This window comes from Lepisosteus oculatus, chromosome 1 (genome assembly GCF_040954835.1).
Source record: "Lepisosteus oculatus isolate fLepOcu1 chromosome 1, fLepOcu1.hap2, whole genome shotgun sequence".
NCBI classification, from domain to species: domain Eukaryota; kingdom Metazoa; phylum Chordata; class Actinopteri; order Semionotiformes; family Lepisosteidae; genus Lepisosteus; species Lepisosteus oculatus.
This window is the reverse complement of record NC_090696.1, coordinates 19,246,720-19,271,140: the sequence shown is the minus strand read 5'-3', so window position 1 is coordinate 19,271,140 and position 24,421 is coordinate 19,246,720. Positions and strand designations below refer to the sequence as shown.

General features: G+C 42.7%; 3 protein-coding genes and 1 long non-coding RNA gene across 5 annotated transcripts in view; 1 reads left to right on the top strand and 3 right to left on the bottom strand.

Annotated features, from left to right (window-relative positions):
* The window catches only part of hoxc4a (homeobox C4a), an 84,986-nt gene extending 63,332 nt beyond the window's left edge, over positions 1–21,654 (bottom strand). For both annotated transcript variants that reach the window (XM_015344104.2, XM_006629273.3), the window contains exon 1: positions 21,564–21,654. The gene's annotated coding sequence lies outside the window, so the exon portion shown is untranslated. The remainder of the gene's footprint in view (positions 1–21,563) is intronic.
* Positions 340–6,259, bottom strand: hoxc5a (homeobox C5a). The gene is made up of 2 exons (XM_006629272.3): positions 3,622–6,259; positions 340–2,643 (listed from the first exon to the last, which is right to left on the bottom strand). The coding sequence occupies exons 1-2, from the start codon at positions 4,139–4,141 to the stop codon at positions 2,429–2,431; spliced, it is 735 nt and encodes a 244-aa protein (XP_006629335.1). The 5' UTR covers positions 4,142–6,259; the 3' UTR covers positions 340–2,428.
* On the bottom strand, positions 6,318–14,579 carry hoxc6a (homeobox C6a). Its single transcript, XM_006629271.3, has 2 exons — positions 8,546–14,579; positions 6,318–7,630 (listed from the first exon to the last, which is right to left on the bottom strand). The coding sequence occupies exons 1-2, from the start codon at positions 8,943–8,945 to the stop codon at positions 7,326–7,328; spliced, it is 705 nt and encodes a 234-aa protein (XP_006629334.1). The 5' UTR covers positions 8,946–14,579; the 3' UTR covers positions 6,318–7,325.
* LOC107077018 (uncharacterized) lies at positions 21,008–24,298 on the top strand. The gene is made up of 2 exons (XR_001478141.2): positions 21,008–21,719; positions 22,577–24,298. It is a non-coding gene; the product is annotated as an uncharacterized lncRNA (long non-coding RNA).
* The last annotated feature ends 123 nt before the right edge of the window (positions 24,299–24,421 follow it).

Here is a 24,421-nt window from a genome sequence, read left to right as displayed (position 1 = left end):
CCAACGTTTCGGCTGTGGAGCCCTTTTCAGGTCTTCACACACCTGAAGGAGGCAATACAGCCGAAACGTTGCGTCTCTTTTCTTTTCCGCACGGAGTAAACCTTTACGTGTCCCTTTACAGCCTACGGATTCTGGTGCAGCTGCCTACTTCACCATCAGTAAAGTTGGCTAGTTTGCTGTGTTTGCGAGTATTGACACCTGCGTCATCTATCCCCATCAAATACAAAATTACATCATAAGTCTGAGTTTCTTTCTTTTTTTTTGTTGCAAGGTTAGCATGAAAAAGCAATCATTTAAAAGCGTAGAGAGAAGAACAAAAATGCACTCGGTGGAACTCAGTTTGGATACTTTACACTTTATTATGGAACACACAATTATACAAATTGGAACCAGTTCAGTTATTTTCCTTAGCATGCTGCTTGGATGCACGTGGTAATGCGGACACACTATTAACACGAACAGGAATAACATCTCAACACCGTCACCTCCTACAGCAGACCTCGAGAGAGAAACTGCACGATTTCAAACGTGGTAACCCTTTTCATAAAACGCTAGAAAAGGAGACTTTGGAGAGTATTTCCTCCAAGAAAGCTCTTCCTCTTTTCTCTAAAAAAGGGAGATAAAATTAACTTTAGGCTCAGAACTCGCAGAATAGGTGCATATTATACGCCTGCCAGTTCACGTGAAATGAGATACAGCTCACGTTCAAATCACGTGAGAAAATATGTCGACATTTAAAAACATCTAAAAATCTCGATAAAAGCTAGCGTCCTATGAGAGCTGTCTCGTGCTTTCAAAAAGGACGAAGATCCTGCAGGTTTCAATTAATTAATAAATGTATCTACTGTATTTGTTTTTTTTGTTTTCCCCTGACACAGCGCTTGAAGGTTTGTGCTGATGGTACACAGAGTTTCTGGAGACACAAAGCCGGAAGGCTGAGGTTAATACTTTTAATTACAATCCATTAAGGCTATCGAGAAACCCGTGTTAACTTTTTAATTTATGCTTCCCTGGAAATTAAAAGTCAGCTGTGTACCAACACTGTGACCAAGCAGTACGTCAGACTGTAGTTTCGACCATCAACGTGATATTATTATTATATTCATTTGCAGCTGTTAGTCGTTACGATGGCTAAATATTACCTAAATATTAGGCCCCTTTACAGCTTTATCAGTTTTATTTATATTGTTTGCTTGCACAACACTTTCTAAACTACCCCAATCTTTTTTTGTACGACTTTTTAAGCCACAGCAGATGTCTGTACTGTCACAAGGGGTGACCAAGATCTTCAAATCGCTTTCTCCGCGCTTGACTTCTCTATGCGAGATATGTATTACAGAGCTAACTTAGTGGAGAGACGCGTCTCTCTGGACAAGCACAGCCTCGGCCGGAACTAAAGGAAGTTGTTTCTCTTCCGTTTCTGGAAAGGTGGTGTGTGTCCAAATCTAAACTAATACCCGCAGAAGAAAAAAAGTATATATCCCTTATTCTTCTTTGCTAAATACGTTAGACTATTTAGGTTTCAGTTTCTACATTACAAATGTTGGGCTATTTGAATTCATCCCAAGTCTTGTGTCTAAGTGACTACAGGCGAGACATGTCAAATTTTCAGTCGTTTCTGGGCACTTGTAGGTCGTGTCTACAAAACGTACACGTAACTGCAGGCGCACGCTTTGCCACCATTTATCTTAAAGGTAACTAATTTGCTTGAGCATTTGCTGCCCGCGAGAACAAGCCTGGCAGCTTTAGAAACACATTATCTCCCGTACATTTAATAAATTGGTGATTTACAGGGTTTCAGATACCGACTGTCAGCTCGTGTTATGTCTGCGGTGGCCACTGGACGGTATGTTTTTGAAACGTGTGGGATCTTTTAAAAATCTGTATTTTAAAAAAGGCCAAGAAAAAAAAAATCCGGCGGACACTTTTTAAAACTCCGGGGGATCAAAATAAAATGAGAATTCACATTCTATACCCAACTAAACAAGAACAAAAAAGTGCTTATAATATACCGTGCCGGATCCCCAGACATCGGCGCGATTAAACTGCAAAATGTGTCCTTTTCGTCTTTAGAAGAACAACATGCCAACGTGTCAGCGGGTCACTTAAGGTCTGAAAGTACCCCTCTACGCCTATCCCTTGCGAATTCTTTTTACAATAAATTAAACGCTTTGCTGATTTGTTCACATTTTAAATGACGTTAAGAAAAGAACACCAACAAGAGGATTTAAAAAAACAAAAGGCATATATTACATATAAACATAAAAAAACAACTGAAAATAATTTACTGCTTTAAAAATAAGACGATTGGGTTTCAAATGCTTTGTGTCTTCACTGTTCCAGCGTTCACAACGCTTCGCTTTCGTGTTTTCCTTCTTTTTTTTTTAAAACCGAATTCGGATTGAAGCCAGATTGTAATCCCAGCCGTTTATATGGACTCCTTCAGTTTGATCTTCGAATCCTTCTTCCACTTCATCCGGCGGTTCTGGAACCAGATTTTGATCTGCCTCTCGTTCAGGCACAAGCTGTTGGCAATTTCAATGCGCCGGCGGCGGGTCAGGTACCGGTTGAAGTGAAATTCTTTCTCCAGCTCCAGCGTTTGGTAGCGGGTGTAGCTCGTCCGAGATCGCTTGCCGTCCGACTCTGGAGTGAATGAAAACAGCACTTAAAATCATACCCTTGGAGGGTCAGGCCCAGCTCAGCCCAACAGCAATTGGCACGTTTCTAACCGCATGTCTTTGCGCTTGTGAGGGGGAACTGTTGAAGGTTCGAGGGATGAAGTTGTCAGCGAGCAGACGGGGACGCGGAAGGGAGAGATCGATCGATAGACAAAGCGAGCGGGCAGCGCGAGTTTGGCTGTGTTTAGGGTACTGGTTTGAAAACACGAGATTTTTAACGGCGAGACAGGCTTCCCATTATCCCAGACACTTGCGCTTCCAAACGGGGGAGGGGGGGGACAGAATTGAAGATAGCCCGTACAGGACGACTACCTGAAAAATCAGCCAAGCAAGACCCCCTAATCTCGAGACTACTGAAGTGAGGGGCTATGGGACGGTTTCGTTCTGCGCGCGTGGATTACTACACACCAGACAGGTTCACCTGAAGGCCACCAGGTCCGTTTTCTCGTGCACGGGGACCTATGCAGACGTCAAAGCCAGTCCCACAGCGAGTTATGGCTTGTGCACAGTGCCGAGCCATTCCCAAATTTATACTTCTGCACCTCTGTTTTAGAAACCCCGAACATGAGTGTGTGTGTGTCTATATATATATAGTATCAAAGACGTTGTTTGGTGGTTTTGGTAAGCTGTTTTGTTTCTCTGATCCAATTATGCGATCATAAATTCGGGCGCAGATCGCCTCTTCGCCGTAACAGGACAGTTTTACGAGCAATTGATGCCTTTGTCATAAAATTTACGACCGCGAGTTTTATTATTTCCCCCGTACGGCCTATAAAAAAAGAAGAAGAGGGAGAGAAGGGGAAAAAACTGTGAATGGACTGTGGAGTGAGAGCGAGGGGGGAGAGAAAGAGAGACAGAAGGAGAGAGTGGGAATGCTAACCCCCCACCCCCCCACGCACACACACCCCAGGAAAAAGAAAAGAAAAGAAAAACAAAAGTTTACCGTGGCTTATGTGGAGTTTGGTCATCCAGGGGTAAATCTGAGGCGGCTGCTGGTTAAGCTGAGGCTGAGCCGGGTGGTGCTGTGGTCTCCCCGCCTGGACAGCTTGCATCGCCTCCACTTTGATCTCGCCTGCTCTTCCGCTGCTGCCGGGCTCGTCCTGCAGCTCCGGGTCCCCCTCGGCTTTCTGACAGAACATGCCCGTGGCGAGCGAGCCCTGCCCGCCCGCGCCGGAGCAGGGAGGCGGCGGAGGCGGAGGCGGAGGAGGAGGAGGCGGCGGCGGCTGCGGCGGCGGCGGGGCGGCTGCGTCCGGGCTGCCACGCAGGCTGCCGCTCATCTCCCCACGGCTGAGGGGGTTCGCGGAGGCCGGTGAAGGGAAAGACACGCTGAGGTCCAGCCCGCCGTAACAATACCTGGACGGGTGAATTTCGGAGACGGCTCCATAATTGCCATAGCTGTGCATGGCGTAAGACGGAGCCTCGTGAGCTTGTTTGTAGAAGGAATTGGCTACGTAGGAGCTCATTTTGTGGAAAAACCAAAAAGGCACCAAACTGGAAGCAAAACCATTAAACCAGGACACAGCCGAACCAGCCTAATTAGCGATAATAACTCTCCTAACAATGCACCGCTCCGCTATTAAAAATCTGATTATTTTTCATTAGCCGCTACTGTTGTTATTATTATTTATTACGTTTGATTTGTGGCCCTTTGGAAGTTCAAGGGGCTTTTGTCCCAAAAAAGAGCAGGATTTATAGTTGGGGGGGGAAAAATCGTCGCTTTTTTTTCTTGATTCTACGTGCGCTGCCCAAATATGGGATGTTTAAATAGAATCACGTGCTCGTGTTGGCCAGTCATAAATTTGGCTTGATCACCCCAGGAGGTTACTGATGGAACTCCGAGAAACGTGTCTGATAACTTGGCAGCGAGGATCCGCTCCAAAGTCCCGGTCGGAGAGGCGAGGACAGCGGGCCGAGAGCGTCACCTGGCGCTCGTCGGGGAGCAGAGCGCGCCGCTAAGAGCCCAGTGCCTTCCGTAGCGGGTACCTGGAGTCGGCAACGCCACACACAGCACGCTTGTACCTACGACAGACCGACGCTGACGCGCCGCAGTGCCACCCTCGAGCGATTGAAACCGTACGGCACACACTGCCGCGACTCGACGCAGATCAAAACAGAACAAGCAAACGGGGGATCATGCCCCTTTCCCCATTGTCCCTTAAAACACCGTTTTTGCGTTTTCATAGAGACTGATAAGACAAGCGCTCACGAAATAAATATGTCAACATACACTTGTGCGTTCATGATTGTTGTTTTGAACTGCAAAACAATAGTTGTAGTACATATAATATCGTTTACATGACTACATCTCGGGGGGGAAAACGAAGAGGATGCCAGGCCCACTTAGAAAGTCTTAACTTACAAAACTCCTGTTACTGTTGTTCCTGACAGTGATCAGATGAAAAGCACTCATACAGGAAGAGGACTGTCGCGAGTCTAACATTTCCTGACAACACCAAACTGCTCCACATCGCCTAAACTGGTCGTTCATACAGTACATGTAAATTCAGATATACGAAGTGAATATTTTTTAAGCGATCGCGTAAGTGTTATCTACGTTTACATGCTGTGTATTCGAAGTGTATTTACGAGTGTCCTGGTCCGTTTCTGTTCAAGATCGCTTGTTTACTTTATCCAGTTTTTTTTTTCTAGGCTTTGATGAGGAAAGGATTTCCCACACAGCGCCTTATTTGATCGGCCAATGAGCTGTACACTTTAAATAAAAAAAAACTACTACGACGCGTGGTGCAATTTATTTATAATGGTTATTTTAAAAATTGATAATTGTAGTTTAAATGAAAGACGCCCTGCGTTACTTTTCGAATGCGACATTCATTCGCTGTATAATATACAATACATCGATGTCATATTTGCTTTTCTAATGTTTTAAATGAAACGTCAATGGCGTCTTTGTGTGAGAATGTTTATGCTGTACTCGTGAGTCTTGTGGAGCAAACTGCAAGTATTGGTATCGTTGCTGGTGTTGTGATATTCAGGTTCGGCTGATAGCATGATCTTCATTTGCTCAGTGACAAGAAAACGTTTTGAGAAACTTCATACGTAGTTCAACACCAACTGTAATAAAACATTCCCAGCGAAAAAACGGTGTAAAATAAGGGCAGGAAATTAACCGAAACACGAATTTAGTCAAAACTGAGACGAATCGATCATAAACAATATTACTGTTGTTGAAAATACGCAGTTTTAAATTATCATGAATTGATATACAGCACAAACTACCCAGCACACATCAAATAATTGAACGTACCTACACACAATAATAATTCTGTTATTTTTTTAGCAGTGTTTTACAAAGTCCTTAGTACGTACAGTTGTCAGTATATATTATTTTGATTTAAGAAAATATACTGTTGGACAGGAGAGTACCTTTTTAACCGTGAGCACAATATTGGAACATGTTACGACCACTGACATTTATATGATTAACTATATTTAGTCTGCAACAAAGGTGTTTGATCTACTGGTCTGAAGTTTTTAATTCTTTTTCCTAGACGCGATGGGCATGTTTGTATATGTCAGGATATTTGAGATAAAGGAACAGGAAGTGAGGACGTTTATTTTTTGCCATTCTTAATTTAAAAAAAAACCGTATTGCGAGAAAGAAAATCAAAGTGGAACACCTTTTAACCTTTAAAAATAATTTTATTAAATACTGAACAGAGGCGATTGAGCGCGACGTCGTACTGGTGTCGTACAGTACAAGAGGGATAGAGATACCTGTTGTTTTTTTGTCTTCTAACACTACTTTTTTAGCCACTTAACATTATTTTATTATCAGTTCTTACTCAATACAACGCTAAATATAAATAAAACATCTACCACAATTAAAGCCTGCAGCATACACACGGAAGCTCTGACAGTATGAATTCTAGGCATATATACAGAAATATTAACAATTCTGGTAGTACAAAACAGCCGGTGGCAACATTTCCTCCCACCTTGTAGGCTAATGTTTCACAGGACTGAAGCTATTTTTCAGAACGTAAAATAATATGAAATGAAACAACACGCAGGAGCCGCTGTCTGTCGCTTTGAGTCCCTTATAAAACTCGGGATGCCTTCTCCGCGTGACGCGGATCCCGAAATCCCAGCAGCACACAAACAACTGCTAAATACAGGGTGATGTTTATTTACATACATATCGTAACACAGCGGTTGTAACTGCACTTAAAATTATATATATATCAATCAATGAAGGCGACATAAAAACTATTTACTTCATCACAGCACATGAGTTCGCGTACAGAAGAGAAAGGCTGTTTTCTGCGATGGAATTCTGCCCACACTGTGGATCGGTGGAGAGAGAGGGGGGGTGGAGAGGGGGGGTTTTAACAACGAGTACAAAGCGAGGGAAAAAGTGACTCTTTTCTGAGGGGAGAATGAGTCTTATGCCCTAAGCCAGATGTTATCTGGTAGAAGTTACTGTGGCTGAATTAGCATGTAATTGCAGCGATCTATTAATTCGTGTGTGAAAGAGAGAGTGTGCGTGTGTTTATACATATACATAGACATATATAGTTGTGCCAACAACATAGGTAGTTTCGTTAACGCAAAAGTGGGCGCTTGGTTTGTGTTTTCGTTATGTGTCTAACGGAGGCTCTGCCCGCAAGCCAGAGGTGCTTTTCCCTTTCATTCTTTCTTCTTCTCGTCCTCCGTCTCCTCTTCGATCCCTTCTTTTTCTTCCTCCTGGGAGCCCCCGGCGGCGCCCCCGCCCGTGACCGCGGGTGTGAGGTTGCTCTCCTTCTTCCACTTCATCCTGCGGTTCTGGAACCAGATTTTGATCTGCCGTTCCGTGAGGCACAGCGCGTTGGCGATCTCGATGCGCCGGCGGCGGGTCAGGTACCGATTGAAGTGGAATTCCTTCTCGAGTTCTAGAGTTTGGTACCGGGAGTAAATCTGCCGCCCTCTCCGTCTGTCAGATCCGTATCCCACTCCTGTGCAGAAATGCATTGCAAAGACGAGGTTACAATTTCGATTTACACGCACACGCCGAAACTTCACGCTGCAAGTTCGGTTGTTTTTTTTTCCCCGTGCATGCGGTCGACCCCAGCGGAAGACATTACCGCAGCTACATGCAAACACGAGTGAGATAACAAGGCATGCGTGTAAAAACAGCTGTACGGCTCAGAGTGCGCGTGTTTCTGGGGTTTCCAGTCTAATCTTTCATTTAAACATGGTGCAGAGAAAATACCGTGCAAATTTAGAAGGCACTTTTGTCCCGTCTTGCAATCATGGTTTCAAACAAGCTAGCTCACTCCTGCTGCTGACTACATGGCGAACACGGTTTTGTTTTGTTAGAACTATTTCGGTGGGTTTCTGTGATCTGAACCATCGGGCTGATGTAGCAGAAAACAGCAGCCCGGGAATGGTTATCCGAAACGTTACGGCCAGATTTAATCTCTCGGAGACTCTCTTGATAAACTGTATAGGTTTTCGAGGAAATTGTCTCCTTCGCAATCGCCACACGCCGGTACGTGGGTCGTAAGCTATGTGTTTTGCACACACAAATCATACAAATAAAACTTGGATGTGTGTTCCTAGCGCGCTGGTGTTAGTCACAGCCAATGTACAAGAATACTTGTATTTCTGGAATATAGATCATAGACCTACACACTTTTTATAAGAGGGGATGTCAGTGTGTGTCTGGGGTGTGGGGTGGGGGCTGGTTGCTTGCATCGCTCGACCAAAAGGGATTTCCTATTCAGGTAAAAGGCCTCTGTAGCTCGCGAGACGGAGCTGCGGTAATGGTTTATGAGGTCATAAAAAGTAGCTTAGCTTGTTCTGTTGCTGGGGACGGTCGTAAAAAGGGCCAATTCATTTAATTTATCTCTCCGAGTTGCAATACTTACCGCTGTGAGAGTTCATTCGCTGCATCCACGGGTAGATCTGTACGCTGCCTTTCTGCTGCTGCGCGCCGGTCCTGCCCTGGTCGGGACTGTAGTCCGGGGCGAGCGCGCTCTGAGCACTCTGTCCCATGCTGTTCTGCCGACAGCTAGGTAGCCCGTCCTTGTCTTGGTAAAACACGTTAGATCCATACTCGTACGGTCCGCGGCTTGACCCAAACACGACGTTCTCTTGCGGCGAGTAGAAGGGAGAGGAATATATCCTGTTTTGGGCAACGGCGGCGCCGTACGAGGAAAAGTGTCTGACTGGGTCATATGTAGTCGAATTTAGGGCTACGTTTGGCAAAACGTCTTGTCCACCGGTTAAATGGCAGGAGAGCGACGGGTTAGCGAAATAGGAATTCATACCTTATCTCTCCCTCTCTCTCCCTCACTCTCTCTCTCCCTCTCTCCCTCTTTCTCTCTCTCTCTCAGTCTCACACTCTCTCTCTCCTGAAGCGCGTTGAATGATTTCTATATTATTTATTTCAGGGCTCCAGCAAAAGACGCACAGCCCGGAATGTTATAGCTAAGGCTTTGCTCCAAGACGGACAAAATGACAAAGTCAGCTGACCGGTTTTCCACCAATAGCAAACAGGGAGCGCAGGGAAAGTGGAAAAAAAAATAGAAAAAAAAGAAAAAAACGTCTTCGCTAGTTTTGATCCCCTCGCTGAAAGTAGATATGCATATAAAACTCAAAAGAAAAAACGGATTTGTGCAAGCCACTGACTGAATATAATTGGATTGAGATTTGTCTCAACGAGGAAAAAAAGCGATTGTTATAGCATCTCAATAAATACTGGGTAAAGGACTGCACTACCAAGTAAATGAAATTAAAACAATACGGACAGGCCTGCACAAATTTGACAAGCACAAGGAGTTATCTACTAAATATGGATTGTTTGCATGCGAGTGCTTCTGTGTTAATTTACAACGACAGCTGTTCTGTAATGCAGAGTTATGCTTTAATGGGACGCGGTTGGGAGAAAATAAGATTACCGCACGCGCGGTAATCGAATTATTTTAAGCATCATAGAATATTCCTGACGATATTGCTTTTCAAAGACTCCGGGATCGATAAAAGTTTCTTTCCTTTGGTATTAAACTCTCTATATTTCATTCCCCTTAACGAAGAGTGGTTGCGTTGAGACGACACGGGAGTTTTGGGGGGTTGAGAAAAAAACGTCTCAACATCCAGAAAAAATAATCTGAATCTGCGGCCGTGCTTGTATGTCAATGTGAAATACATAACCGATATAGTAGCATTTTCTTCTCCCCCCCTAATTGAATTTACTTACATCTTTAAATATTGTCTACAACCCTTTTCTTAACAAACGGCCGCGCTGCGGTAGCATTAGTTGAATGTAAAGGGCGTGCTGTTTCATTTAAGTGATAAAGGTACGTGACAGGAAACTGATAACTTAATAAAAAATGTTTAAAAAAAGAGGGACAATCATTATTTAAAGAACCCGGTAAGGCTCTCCTCCATGGGCTCGATAAAAGTCTTTTACAGCGGTTTATACCACGCTCGGCTGGGTGCCGTTTGATTAGAGGGGAAGCATCAATTAGTGGATTTTAGTGAAATCTGATGTGATCGTATAAATTGTATTTTGCACGTTTGCAGGCTTTACACTGTGGACTTCCCGGACCAATACACTTCCAAATCCCACCTTTCAAACCCCACCGTCTTGCCTCCAGTTCAGAGCTGTAAATCCGGGTGCACCCGGGTCCCTGTCAGGAAGACCTGTGTAATGGGTTTGTAAGCTTATAGCACACAAACAAGTCAAAATACTATCCCTACAGCCATCCGCTGTTAATTCAACCGGCGGGCGCTGCACTCGCATGGGAAAACTAAACTGATAAATCATGCTCGAAGTTCTGTGATAAAATTACGCCGGAAATATTCTGACACGGATTCTCTGCGTTTTAATTATGGCAAAGAATCTCTTTGTGTTCTTGATCTACAGTTACGTTTTGGCACAGACTTTTCGTTTGACGGAATGCCTCATCGGTTCGTCTTTAAATGAAAACGGATTGCTGGCGAAGAATGCAAAACCTGCACCGCAAGACGCACTTAAGGTCTTTCTTTTGAAGTCGAAGGTGAAGGACACACGCATTCTTTAAATACGTTAGTAACTACCGCTTCCTGAAGGTAAATATTTTAGTTTACACGTTTATGCCGCTGTTGTTGTCGTTTGTGTGCGCGCGTTTCTCCGTGTGTATGGACTTCACTCAAATCGTCTGGCTGAATCAACAATATAGGTGCTTCAATATAGTAGGTGCTCCAACCACACGTAGTGCCAGTGTGACGTTATTGCGTTAGCCCGAGTCTACAACAACACAAAATAGTGCTGACACAACCGCACCGCTCTCGCACTCCGTGAGGGTCAGCGATACACTTTTTTTCCTCCTCGACAATAAACTACTAGAGTGCCCCTTGCTAGTAGCCTAACAATCAACGCAACGCTAAAAAGAATAAGGCGGTGATTATTGGCGCGTCTGATTTTCTGATCGGAGGCATACGCGATGGGATCGATTTTGTAGGGGACAGAAAAGTGAAAAGTGGGAAAGTAAGGGGGGATGTGATTTTATCTCATCAAAGGAAAACCTTCTTGGAAAGAGTTGTGTGTGACTGGGGGGGGTCGCAGGGGCTGCAGAACCCAGATCTACGGCTTCTACCGTATGTATATACAACTAGAACTAGAATTGAAAACATCAGCATTCCTGAAGGGAGGTGGGTGGGTGGGTGGGGGACTCGGTTGTGCAGCTCTTTGTGCCGACAGAGGTGAGGGTACAACAGCGGAATGAATCAATAACTAAATATTAAATATGGAGAGGAAGAAAATCATAAGGCCGCTCGCCCTGCCCGTGAGATAGTGAGTAATGTGGACTACTACACAGTGTTGTCCATCATGCATAAATACTGCTTCTAAGATAGTGCTCTCTTCTGCTCTCCTTCTCCTGGGTCACTACAGCTGTTATGAGACCGATTAGTCAATGCATGTGTGAATGCGCAGGATTTCTGATGCATTGCAATCGACACTGAGTGTCCTATTAGTCCAACATCTGCAAGCGAGAACAGCACCCCGGTCACTGTATCGCTTTTTCGGGCTCCAATTTCGTTTACCTTTTTTCATTATTAATACGTTACAAGTACACTTTCAAAATCTATACACCTAACGTGAGCTGCGTCATACGATTAGAAACGTAGCTTTGTATCAGTATGAGACCAAGTGAGCGCTTTCTTTTCATCTTTAGACATATTTCATATTCCCATTTCCGCAGGCGAGGCCGGATTTTCTTTATGATAAAAAGACCTCCAGCGTTAATCTAAATCAGAATGCTCTTTTTCCCTTCACGTACACACGTATCCACAAACGCGCTGCGGAGTTCAAACGCTCCCGCCTGCCGGATTTCAGCGGATATAAACGTGGAGATTGATTTCTTTTATTTTTTTTTAAGTTTTGATCTAGAATGATAAATGTTTTGAGAAGTACCTATTAGGTGCCGACTTTAATTTGTCCCATATGACGAAAGCTGCTAGGAAATGAGCCGGTCATCATTAGCGCTGTAAGAATACCGGTCACGATTTTACCTCTTTGTCTTAATTGTTTAAAGCTATTTCTTGCTGCTGTTCTGATTATTAGTCTTAATATTCTTCTTGCTATTCTTGTAATTGTGGGCCCACTGGTTCTATTAACGGTGGTATTGTATGAAACACCCCAGTGAAGAGCAGTCGTGTGAGGAGAGCAGAGAGAGGCTTATCCGCGGGCGCTGAAGGTTACACACTGGAGCTGTACAGGACCCGTATGGATCCCAAGTCGACGTGGGAGTCAGTGAAAGCAGAGCTCAAGTGTTTTATGGCGGCCCTAAAGCCGAGGCAGACAGAGAGGTCGAAGGGTTTGCAAAGGATGAAAACACAGCTGGGATCACACAGCACACAGCAGAGCACAGAGCAAAGCCCGGAGCAGAGAAACGCGGCGCTGCAAAAATTGTGCAAAAAAAAGAAGAAAGAAATAGAAAAAAAACCACACTCCCGATTCTCATTTAAACAGTCCGCCATATATATATATATTATTTTCTTTTACTCCTTGTTAAACTTTTTATTTCTTCCTAGAAGGCAGCGGTCAAACCACTAATGGAATGTACAACAAGCCGGAACAGAAGGAGCAATTACAGTTTATCTAGTATCTTGTCATTTTAGGCCTGGGTTCAATCATACGCGTTTTTGCGAGCTTTCGTATTGTTTGAAATAGATACTTCCTTCGGAGGAAGAAAGGGAGAGAGAGAGAGAAAAAAAAATGTCACGTTTAAAGACTCTTCCCTCGCGCTCACTCCTCCACTTACTCGAACTGTTGATCCGTCTCCCGAGTTTCCAGCTCCTCAGACACACACACAGAGCCTCAGTTTAGGGCTCTCGACTCACCCGTCCGCGATTCGTGTCAGAGCGTAACAGTACGTCCCTACGACTGCCCCGGCCGATACCCATCCTAATTCTAATCACGAGTACACCCCGCGTTTTGGCGTTACACAGACTTCAACGGCATTATTAATTAATCGAACACTGGGGCTGCCTATGCTGATATCAATCTGAACATTTGCAGCTCTAAATCCGATATACTTTATGATTTATATTAATATTATTGATAAGATTGTAATGAATAATAATTTCGTAAAACGATAACGCCTTGTGTGACAGTCGTTAAGAAACACACAGAAAAAGTTGAATAGTAAGTATAAAGGCCTATGTTCATAGCGATATAGATTTTTTTTTTGCCTTTGCACACCAGCGAAATGAAATGTGCTGGATAAGAAATGTTGTTGTTTTGTTTTGTTGCGCTATTTGTCTTTTTAGCAAAGGCAATTCGTGTTGACATCTCCCCGCGCCGCGGGGTTTGCGAGAGACCCGTCCGTTGCAGCGACCCGGTGTAATCCTCCAATTCCATTCCCTCTCAGGGCCCGACCATCTTTTATAGCGCCATAAATAAAGCTGTGAAGGGGAGAAGGCCTGCTCTCCTCTCAGTGTTAGAAGTGCTAGCAGCACTGAGGAAGAAAAGCACAGTCAGTATTTTAAACACTTAACTGAAAGTGCTTATTAAACGCGGCGGTTCGGGTAAATTTTCTGCGCTCCGTCTGTTTTATCACCTTGCCCTTCACAAGGCCTGCGCGTCGGTTTTCCGAGAGACTTGAACACATTATTCGAGACAGTGTATTTCAGACGGTTTCCGAAAGCGGTAAAAAACAACAACAACAACAACAACAACAACAACAAAAGAGCTGATCGCCGAATGATGTGTAAAACCCTAATGCACAGAACCGGATCTGTCTAATTTTCCTGTGGCTCAGCACGTGGCTCAGTGGCACTCCGCGAGAGAGCTGCAGAGCCGAACAGAATTCAGAAACTGCATTGCGGCTTCATCGTAAGTTTTGCCATTTGCCCAAGCCGCGATGCAGAGTTCAGTATGAACCTCTGGTTATGCTTTGCTGAAGACATGACTGTGCAGGCCACATTGGTGGGTTTTACTAGCAGCAGTAACAACAGATACACGTTTCCCTTAAAAGTGTTTTTTTTTTCTTCGTTTACAGCACATTTTTTAGTTCAATAAATGCCATCAATGCCGAAACCCAACGGCTCACGCTTTCAGGTCACTTTTTACTGTCTACCAAAGTTAACGCTTATGATCTACTTTCTAGAAATGGCTGCATGTATGTAATTAATTATAATTCTGTTATAATTATAATTAAAGAACTCATCCTTATTTAGCTGGTCCCTGGAGTACAATATAACACAAGGATAATTCGGAAAAAATCAATTGCTAAAGGCATTCATTCGAAATACCACATAAGAGAAACGCGTATATATTTCCCTACCGGAAACATAACAATGAAAGAGAGATTATTCGAAATTTGAAAACTGAAAACTAAAGAACCAAAGATCAACTATAATATTTACTTATTATTACTATTTACTTATTATATGTCCTTTTATTGTTAATAATAATATTAACACTGCTACTGATAATAATAATAATAATAATAATAATAATAATAATAATAATAATAATAATAATAATAATAATAATAATAATAGCCCAATAGTAGGACGTTAAATGCGTGCAAATCCATGGCAGAACAGGAACAAATATAACGACTTCAAAATTATTAAGAGGGTGAATTAAACTGTAAAAGTTGGTCATTCTAACGCTATAACTGGTCAGAAGCAGAATGTACAATTCAACATTAGGTGGTGACCTCCGACAGACACAGACGGGTCTCGTCCAGAAGGCCGCGCAGAGCTCCAGGAGCTTTCCTCTGCTGTCTGGAGTGGCCACCGGACTGCTCCTATTGCCCGTGCTGGCTTTGTGCTGCTGCTGTGATGTACAACGCAACCTTCCCCAGCGCCGGGCGTCGCGACGACCCCGACAGGCTGACTCCCCGAGTCCGGGCGATCAGCTCCCACACTCCGGCAGTGACCGTCGGAGGACTGAAGGTTCGTCAAACCCCGAGCCCTTTTATTTAAAAAAAATATATATATATCACAAAAGAGATTTCGACTCCATCACAATCTATCTGTGTGGTTCTCTTTCTTGAAGAGATTTCAAGGAGCTTCAGAAGCGAGAAACCTAAAACGCCAGTAACCTCGCTTTAAGCCGCGGCTCTGCGGTTGACGTCCAGGGTTGTAAATATTTCTGTCTCTGTGGCGAAAACAGGCTCAAGGCAGGACTGCTTTTTCTCTTTCTGTTTCTCCCCTCTTCCAATGCTGGGTCTTATTCACTGGTAGGAAACCTTAGGGTTTCAGAGAAGCGTGCCTGGGGAGTGTCACTGCGATTGAATTCTTTGTACCATCTGTACACGGAAATATGAAGAATGTTTCTTCTGTATATTTCTATTTCTATGAGGAACAAGGCGCAAATAATTCTATGGTATCTTTCTCCCTTTACTAAACAGGAATTTCCCAAATTCAAGAAAACCAAATGATTAGTATTCCAGAAATCTCTCTTAGGAATTTTCTAACTTGAGGCAGAAGAACGAATCAGTAAAAGTGTAATTATATTTTTAAGCTCACCCGTTTTAGAAACAGCAACATTATTATTATTATTATTATTATTATTATTATTATTATTATTATTATTATTTGTATTTGTAGTATTATTATTGTTATTATTATCATCATCATTATTATTATTATTCAAATTTGCAAAATACTTTGCAAATAATGCAATTTAACTAATACTTATAGTTATTATTATTATTATTATTATTATTATTATTATTATTATTTGTATTTGTATTTGTAGTATTATTATTGTTATTATTATCATCATCATTATTATTATTATTCAAATTTGCAAAATACTTTGCAAATAATGCAATTTAACTTATACTTATAGTTATTATTATTATTATTATTATTATTATTATTATTATTATTATTATTATTATAAGCATTTATTTGTATTCTTGGTTAAGTAAGATTAAAAACGAGCTAGTTGGACTGAAGTTTGTTTCTCATTTGTAACCCTCCTTATGTCTTTAAGTACCTGTGACTTTTTCTGCATTGTCGTTAATATCCTTCTTGTACTTGTGACTGTTGGTATGGGTGTTTTCGCTATTTAAGGCACTCTCAGTAATGGCAGATCAATAAATCCATAAATATGACCCAATAGATTTTTCTGTCCGTGCGCTTAAGGCGAGGGAAGCGTGAGCCGGGACTCGATACAGATTCAGTGTGAAATGTGAATTGTCCGTCCTGCCTTTAATCTTTCCTTCTGTCCGAATAAATCGCGTATTTATATCATATATTTTCGAAAGCAGTACTTTAGTGTTTTATATTGTGTAGACTACTCATTTTTTATTTTCAGTTTTTGCTTCTTTTTCCTGAAATAAATGATCTGTCGATTGAAGAAAGGTTTTGTAAAAAAAAAGGCAACAACACTTATATAGGTCACTCTTTTCTGAGACGCAACGTCATCGGGTGTCACACTGGCAAGTAAAACGAGGAAAGGTTTACACAGGGAAATGGGTCACATGTAATATTCTGTATGTAGTACTCGGCCCTTCTGCCTGCGTCTTTCTGTTTTGCAGGACGCGGCCGGCCTGACACCGCGAGACTCAGGCCAGATTGACACGTCCGGCCCGTCGGTTCTGGATCTTTCCACACTTTTTCGTTTGAGCCCCAAAATAAGGTGACGTCACTATTGCAGAACAGCAGAACCCTGCATTCCCCCTGTCTGCTCACGCGCTCTCGCCGCGTCGGTGCTCCAGGCGCTGCGGGAACGGGGCTTCTGCAGTCAGGGCAGGCGCCTCGCGCCCAGTTAGTGCAGAGCCCGCTATCTTCAGATTTCAGTCCCAACCCGAGCTGTCAATTACAAACCACAAACTTCACTATTTCTCTCCTTAACATATAGTTGTTTTATTTCCTAAAGTTTGCGTTACATACAATGGCTCAAAACACAAGCTTCCTTAAACGGTACAGCTGTAGCAATCTGAAACCTGCTCAGACGCATTACAAATATGCAGAAAAATGTGTAAGGCACGGTCCCAATAATTAGAAAAACTGTGTCACCGAGGTCTCGACCTGCACGCAAACCAGAAGACAGCAGGTTCTCCGGAAACTGAGATGGAGACCTATTATGGGTAAGAAACAATTCTCCACTGGCCGGATCCACACACTGGTGGCATCCAGAACTCGGTGCCGAACCTCGGAGAAGAGCACAGGCGGATTTCTGCCCGAGGACACGTTGAAAACTACTGCATTGGCGATATTTTGTGTTTCCATACTGAGACTTGCACATTTACCATCTGGGACAATAAAGGAAGGATAATAAGAAGAGAGCGCAGTCTGCTGTTAGGTCAAAAAAAGGTAACGCGACAATATTTTAATATCCCTTTCCCTTATTGGATCATTAAAAGCCCGGTGTACATTACAGTGTATGACAAACTTTGTAATTGAAAAAAAGTTATTTAAAAAATAACGTGAGTTCATTTACTCCTTCATGGGAAAAGATATTTTCTTATGTTGTTCCTATGTTGTTCGTTTTGAAACATGTAAGCGCTAATTATTCTAAAAATTAAAGGTGCACCACACTTAAAACGCGGCTTTAAGCTTCTGTTCTTTCTTTATGTCTGTATTCAACCATTTATTCACGTTCTACTCATTTGCACCTTGTAGGTAATAATGTGCAGACTCGTTTTTTTCTGGAGGGGATGGGGGGTATATTTCTGTATTGAAGTTTCCAGCATGTTGAGGTCTTAATGAATCAGAAAAGCCCAGAACAGAGACGAAACCAGTCTTTCAGACAACAAAGCGCCACACGTTCAGATGCAGCAAAACAAGCTGTCTCCCAGGTGAGCTCGCGCTGTCTCAGACTTCCCGGCATGCAGCGCCCAAGGCCTGCAGGTTAAAGTCGAGCAAACTAGGGCAAACACTCAAATTAGTTTATTTTACATTTCACTGAAAGTACTGTCAAATGACATCTGACAGCGCTTCTGCCTGACTCTTGCTCTCAAGACCCACTGCAAACTTTCCTTGGAAGCAAATTGGGGATTTTTGTTTTTAATCCCAAACGTGACTTTTTTTTCCTTCCTCTCTTCGGTTATATGTTAAAATAATTGTGGACAATTACCTTGCCCTGTCGTTAAATGATGGCTCGGGATTAAATTTATTGCTGGTTGTGATGAATTAATTTCCTTCTCCGGAAAGACATGCAGTCAAGGGGAGAGGTCGGTGTCGTGACCAGTAGCGGACACAAGGTGGCGGTGTTGACTGCGTGTGTAAACACTGAGCAATGCGCCATCGACCGTCGTAAATGACAAACAAGCCTGATTTGTAAAACTGCAGTCGGATTGGATTGATCGGGCTGTAGCCAAGACACTAAATTTAACACACTCTCCAAACACAGAACATCCAGCAACTAGATAAAAATAAAACTCTGCTGCTAAAATAAGCGAATTATCGGACTTGCAAAGATTTTGCAAACATAAAACCTACAAAATGTCATAAGCAGTGCGCAACAAAATCATAGAAAATGGTGCAGGGAACGTGAAAATGTTAAATAATTTCTGAATCAGTCATTACAATTTCGTTCAACCACTATGAAAGACAAATCTACTGTAAACACGCTAATTTGTAGAATCTGATTTCCCGTACAAAGTTAAACAACTCTGAATTAATTAAAAAAACAATGAATTAAAAACCAAAGACATTTTAGAGAAGCACACGCCTTCTATAAAAGACCCACACTGTTTCACGATATTGAAGAGCGACCTGTTTTAACTGTTCTTCATTTTTCGTTTCAGAATGATAGACACAGCGATAGATGTCCCTACAACAACTTAATCATTTCTAATGGTTAAACTGTATTTTTCTGAAGTGGGGTTTTGGAACGATGCCCTCCACCCATCAAATAACAATAAGGAAAAGGAGTAATTTAGTATATACAGTTTATCTTTGTGTACAAATGCTTCGTACAAAATCTGGTTGGAAAGGGGCGAGCTGTGTGTGGGGGAGGTACTTCCATTTCTTACAGGAGATTTAGAAAGACATCGAAAATGATCAAATAATGAAGTCCGGTACTCCTACGTACACCAAGCTGAGAACGATTCGTTTAAAACAGGTTTCGGAATTATTCTCGCTCCTCTGCACCACAGGAAAATGTCATAACCCCCCCCCCACACACACACACCCCACCCCTGCCCAAACTATCTCTGTAATATTAAATTGAAAGTCCTGGGACTGCTGGCCCATAAAACCAAAAAATATTTCAGATTTGTCGTTGAGAGCGGCGCTACCGGTTCATTTCCACAGCTGTCTGCCTGTTAACGACAATCGCCCTACTCACACTCGGCGCTGCTCCGGACCTCCAATATTCTGAGTGTTCGACATAAAACTCAAACGCTATAAGAAATGTAATAAGTGTAAAATGGCAACTTCATCGCGCTCATCCCGTGTGCATGATATAAAACCAATTCAGGACAACGTGGCATGTCTCCACAAATACATATTGAAATGAAAAATGTTCGTGTATTCCGAACATAATAATAATACGTTTTCCAGCACAAAAGAGTACAACCTATCAAAAGCATCGACACTACTCCTGCATTTATATTATGGATACACACTGAAGAATAATCATGAACGTGAAACACTGTTAAAGAACCAAACTCTGACGTGCTTATTTTCTTTTAGAATCGCAAATGAAGGCCACACAAGCATGTCGTGTCTTCAACGTGGTACGTTTTAGAAACAAATATTTGTACTGCATATTATCACAGCGAACACGTGTGTTTTCATTTCAAAAGATAAACAGATATTTCGATGCATTTTATGAAAAAAAAAAGAACTAAACCTCTTTTCAACGAAAACATTCAGAGCAATTAGACCACGGATCTTTAAATCAGACAACACAGTTCCATAGCGCATTTTCCATGCCAAATAATTATTCCCCTTTACCGTCTTGAAACCTATTCTTGTAATAATTCCACAAAAGCGTGAATAAATGGTTATTTTTACTACAGTATTGTCTTTGTATCCAACACAAAATATTTCAGAAATCACCTCTGTTGATTGATAGTTAAACGTAATATTGCGATACGTTTCTAGTAGGGCTAGGCCTCTCTGTGGCACGCCGAAATTAGACTCTGATTAAGAGCTCTGAATTTAGTCACTCAAATCGACACAGATACTGTAACACAGTTGTCTGGCAACATTACTTACACAATATAAACTTACAGACCGCGCATTCCAAATACAAGCATTTCTCTCCCACATTTTACACAGAATTCCCGACCTAGTCTTTGGGTTGACTATGTGACGGATAGCCAGATGTCTACTTTAATCGCCTAAAAGCAGCGTTGGAATGTTTTCCGTATTTTTCACAGGACATAAAAATGACTCCAACATTCCTCCCTCCCAGACATCACGGGAAAGCGAACCGATTGGAGGTCGCTCGGTTCCCCAGCTCGCTGGGTCACTTTCCAGAAATGAATGCGTCCCGGCCCTCGCCAGAACAGAGGCTGGGGGAGAGACCGTGTTCAAGCCTCCAAAACAGCGAGCTGTATAATAGATTCCCCGCAAACTCTGGCCGAGCCGGCTTCAGGATTAACAGTATCGATCGGCCATAAACACCAAGAACACTTGGCACACCAATTACCGCTAATGAAGCAACAGTGTCATAAACCTGCAAGGGGAAAAAAAAAGTGCAAAGATAGTCACTACTGCTCGCGCTGACTCCCCATTTGCAAGTACTTGTTGTACCGAAAGAGATATAACAATAAATGATATAGAAATGGGGGTACTCTCCAATCGTAGCAGGAAAGTCTCAGTCGAGCCGTACGTGCAGACAGTGTATGTGAGCATTGTAATTAAATGTGCGTGTTAACTGAGCGCAAATTACGAAGTGGGGCAGTTCAGTAGTGCACATCGAAGACACCAGCGAACAAATGTGTGGAAATAAAAGATTGTCAGCGCTTGTCTAGCTCTTTATGGGTCTTTACAGGGTCTTTTCTGCATTGCTTCCTGTTGGCCAGCGCCGGCCCCGTACGCTCCACACTAAAACCCCTTTGATGCTGGCCTGCAGGCTGGCCGGACCCGGCGCTCTGCTATCTGCTAATTATCGCGCTGACATTTGCTACCACACCAGCGAAACGCCCGGAGGACACCGCGCGGGGTTCGACCAATAAAGTCAGTCCGGGGAAAGGGGCCAGGCGTGGAGAGGCGAGCGAAAGTCAACACGCAAAAGTGAAGAAAAAAAAAGGAATGCAAAGGAGAAACTCGAGTATCTACAAAATACGAGTAAGACCACATATGCTCTGTGGCACAGACCCCGTCAGCGGTATTGCCATGCTCAACACACCATTTTTGTGGCTCCGTTCTTCCTTCAATACAGGGGAAAAAAAACCGTTGCATCATTACCAGAGCTCCCATGGATACGGGCCATTAGATAAACATTTAAACCAATAAGGAACGCTGAAATTTCCAACTTACCCCCGGTCTCTCGGCAGCTCGAGTGACGCGCGCTTGGAGGTCCGGAGACGAGGGCGGGAGGCGAAGCCGAGGTGAGCGAACCGCCGACTGCAAAACATCCCCTTATCGTCCGAGACGATCGCATCGTCGAAGAAGAAAAATGTGCGAAAAAAGAAGGTATTTACAACCCGCTGTTGCTCTGATCTCTCCCAGTCCTCAGCAGAACAAAAAAAGCGCTCAGCTGTTTCGCCTCTAGGGGCCGGAGGGAGAGAGAGAGAGAGGGGAGGCGACTGGATTAAAGTCATTACGAGCAGACAGGAAGGCCGGTGGAGCTGAAACTACACCTACCCCTGGAGGCTCCGCAGCACGGAAGAATACGTTCGTTTGGTTTTTAAAAAAATAAAAGAATTTGTTCCTTTTCGAAAATAAAAGGAGTGTCTTTTTGGGCGAACCCGTTGTCGCTGACACCGGTTGGACTGCCGCGGAGGACAGAGCGTGCGATCCGGGATAAAGACAACACAATAAAGTTCACGTTCACGGAGAGGGGCCCACGTGACCCGCCGCAGCCAATCTCGGCCCCGCTCCAGTCGTAAACTTTTATTACTTAGCAGTAAATTTTCTCCCAAACAACCAAGAATGCGCTGCGCTTCTCTCTCTCTCTCTTTGCCCTCGCTCTCTTTCTATGCCTCTTTCAGTGAACACATGACACCCCCCCCAAAAAAAAAAAACCCAACATGTCCACCCCATCCCTGAAAATGTAAATTTGTTTGTTTATCGGATGACCTGGCCTGGATATGTATTCACAATTTATTCAGAACCACTTTATTTATCCCTAGGTGCAAATCAATACCTTTAAATCCTTAAATAAGAGTGTAAATTCAATTAAAACAAGAATTTGCATCACCATTTTAGCATCTCTTAAGTCTAATTGAACGGAAAATCTGTTTGAATTAAAATCTGTTAGTAATTGGATGCAATGATTTGAACGATTAGCTTTGCGCTTTTTCCTAAGCAGAGAGTCTGTCTCCCTGCAGGTAGTGGACTCCCATCGCGATGAAATTCATCCTGGTACCGCGGACTGGGCCGGGTCTCCACGCGCAGACCCGAACGGGACGGTCCTGCCACCCGCGATATGCACACGAGAACCTGTCCAAAAAAGGACACGGCACGGCTTCCCGGCACCCCGGCCTTCCCGCTGTCACACGCTGGAGGGAGGAAGTTCACACCACAAGCTCGGCTAGAAAGTGTTCAAAATAGAGGGCAGCACAATTTTAGAGTAACATCAACAAACAGGACCGCAGTGTCTCCTTTTCAGCAGATAACGTCGGTTTAGTAAAGAAAATGCAGTTGTGTCGATATTTGCAGATTCAATTTCAAACTTTTTTTAAAACTAAAACACCAGATTCTTCCCTATTGCCACAATAAGGAAGGCTTGGATTGTGTGAGCAGCACAGTAATATTCAACCAGCACTATTTTTCCATTTTTGTGGAAATTCGAATCCTTCAGGCGTTTCTATTTAACTCCATAGGATACGGGCCTTCTAGAATACAGCGTTATCGCCGGAGACTCGGGTTCGCTGTCCACGTACTTCAAACACAGAAACAGCTGTTTTCTGAAGAGTCCGATGAAAATATTCCAAATGCTATTTGAAATAAATAACTAATGCTCACGAAATGCACCGGAAATGCACCAATGACGTTTCACTGTCACAAGAGACATTTTTATTCCAAGTCTAATATGTAGGCCTAGACATATTTTATTATGAATTAATACTATGTTCTAGATAGGTTTGAACAGTGATATGCTTATGTCTGTGTTCATTATTTACATTACACAATCGTACTTATACGTTACCATGAACATTTATACATATATATTTTCGTAACCTTTAAAGTTATTGTGTTATGTTTATAATTTAAAAGCCGAATTGTACAAATCTGCTTTGGTTGGAATCTAGTATCAGCTAAAATGCTAGGATCAATAACAAAATAAAGCTGAAAATTGTATGATTTTGTAGGGATTTGATTTCATGATTCTTTAAAGTGGGTCTTATCTGTAAATGGTTCCGATGATTTTTTTTAGTTCGTAATAAAAATCTGGAGACGCGTTAGACTGTAAATTAAAATTTATCAGCTGCGTTAAAATGCGTTGGCTTAGTAAATGCTCACGAAACGGCAGTTCAAGTGCTAAGTGTATCGAAACAGGAATTCAGATTGTTGCAATTCCATGTAAGATTACAGTGGATAACTCTTCCAGTGCCTTCTGCGCAAATATGGCAACAGGATCACACTGTTGTAGGAAAAGGAAAGGCTGAAAAATAAAAAATAAAATACGGGGGAAAATAAATTGCTTTCAAAAGACTCACACACTGATACACGTAATGATATATTATATATGCAATTATTTTAAATGCACACAGAGTATACAGATTCACGTGAACAAGTTTTCCCATTATTAAACATTAATGTCCGAACCAAAACAAACACACAAGGGATAAACTTCAACAGAAGCCGAATTACGATAGTCAGTACGATTCAACGGGATACCTTTAAATCTAAGACATTTGATATTCAGACTTGGACACCAGTGAAACGTTTACTTGCAAATGATCCATTTATCCAGTTTAATGTATAAAATCCACTTATTAACAAAATTCACATGTAACTCATGTTAATGTCCGGAGAACGAGCTTTCGCTGTTTTCCTTAAAATTGTAAATTGTGTGTATGTGTGCTTGAATAAACATCTCGCTCGTCCTATATGATGCACATGTCATTTTTTCTGATTGTCTTGATGTACAATTAACCCAAACCATCAGGTGACAAACATGCTAGATTATAGAACATATTATTTCGACGCGTCTTTAAAAAAAGTTTCTA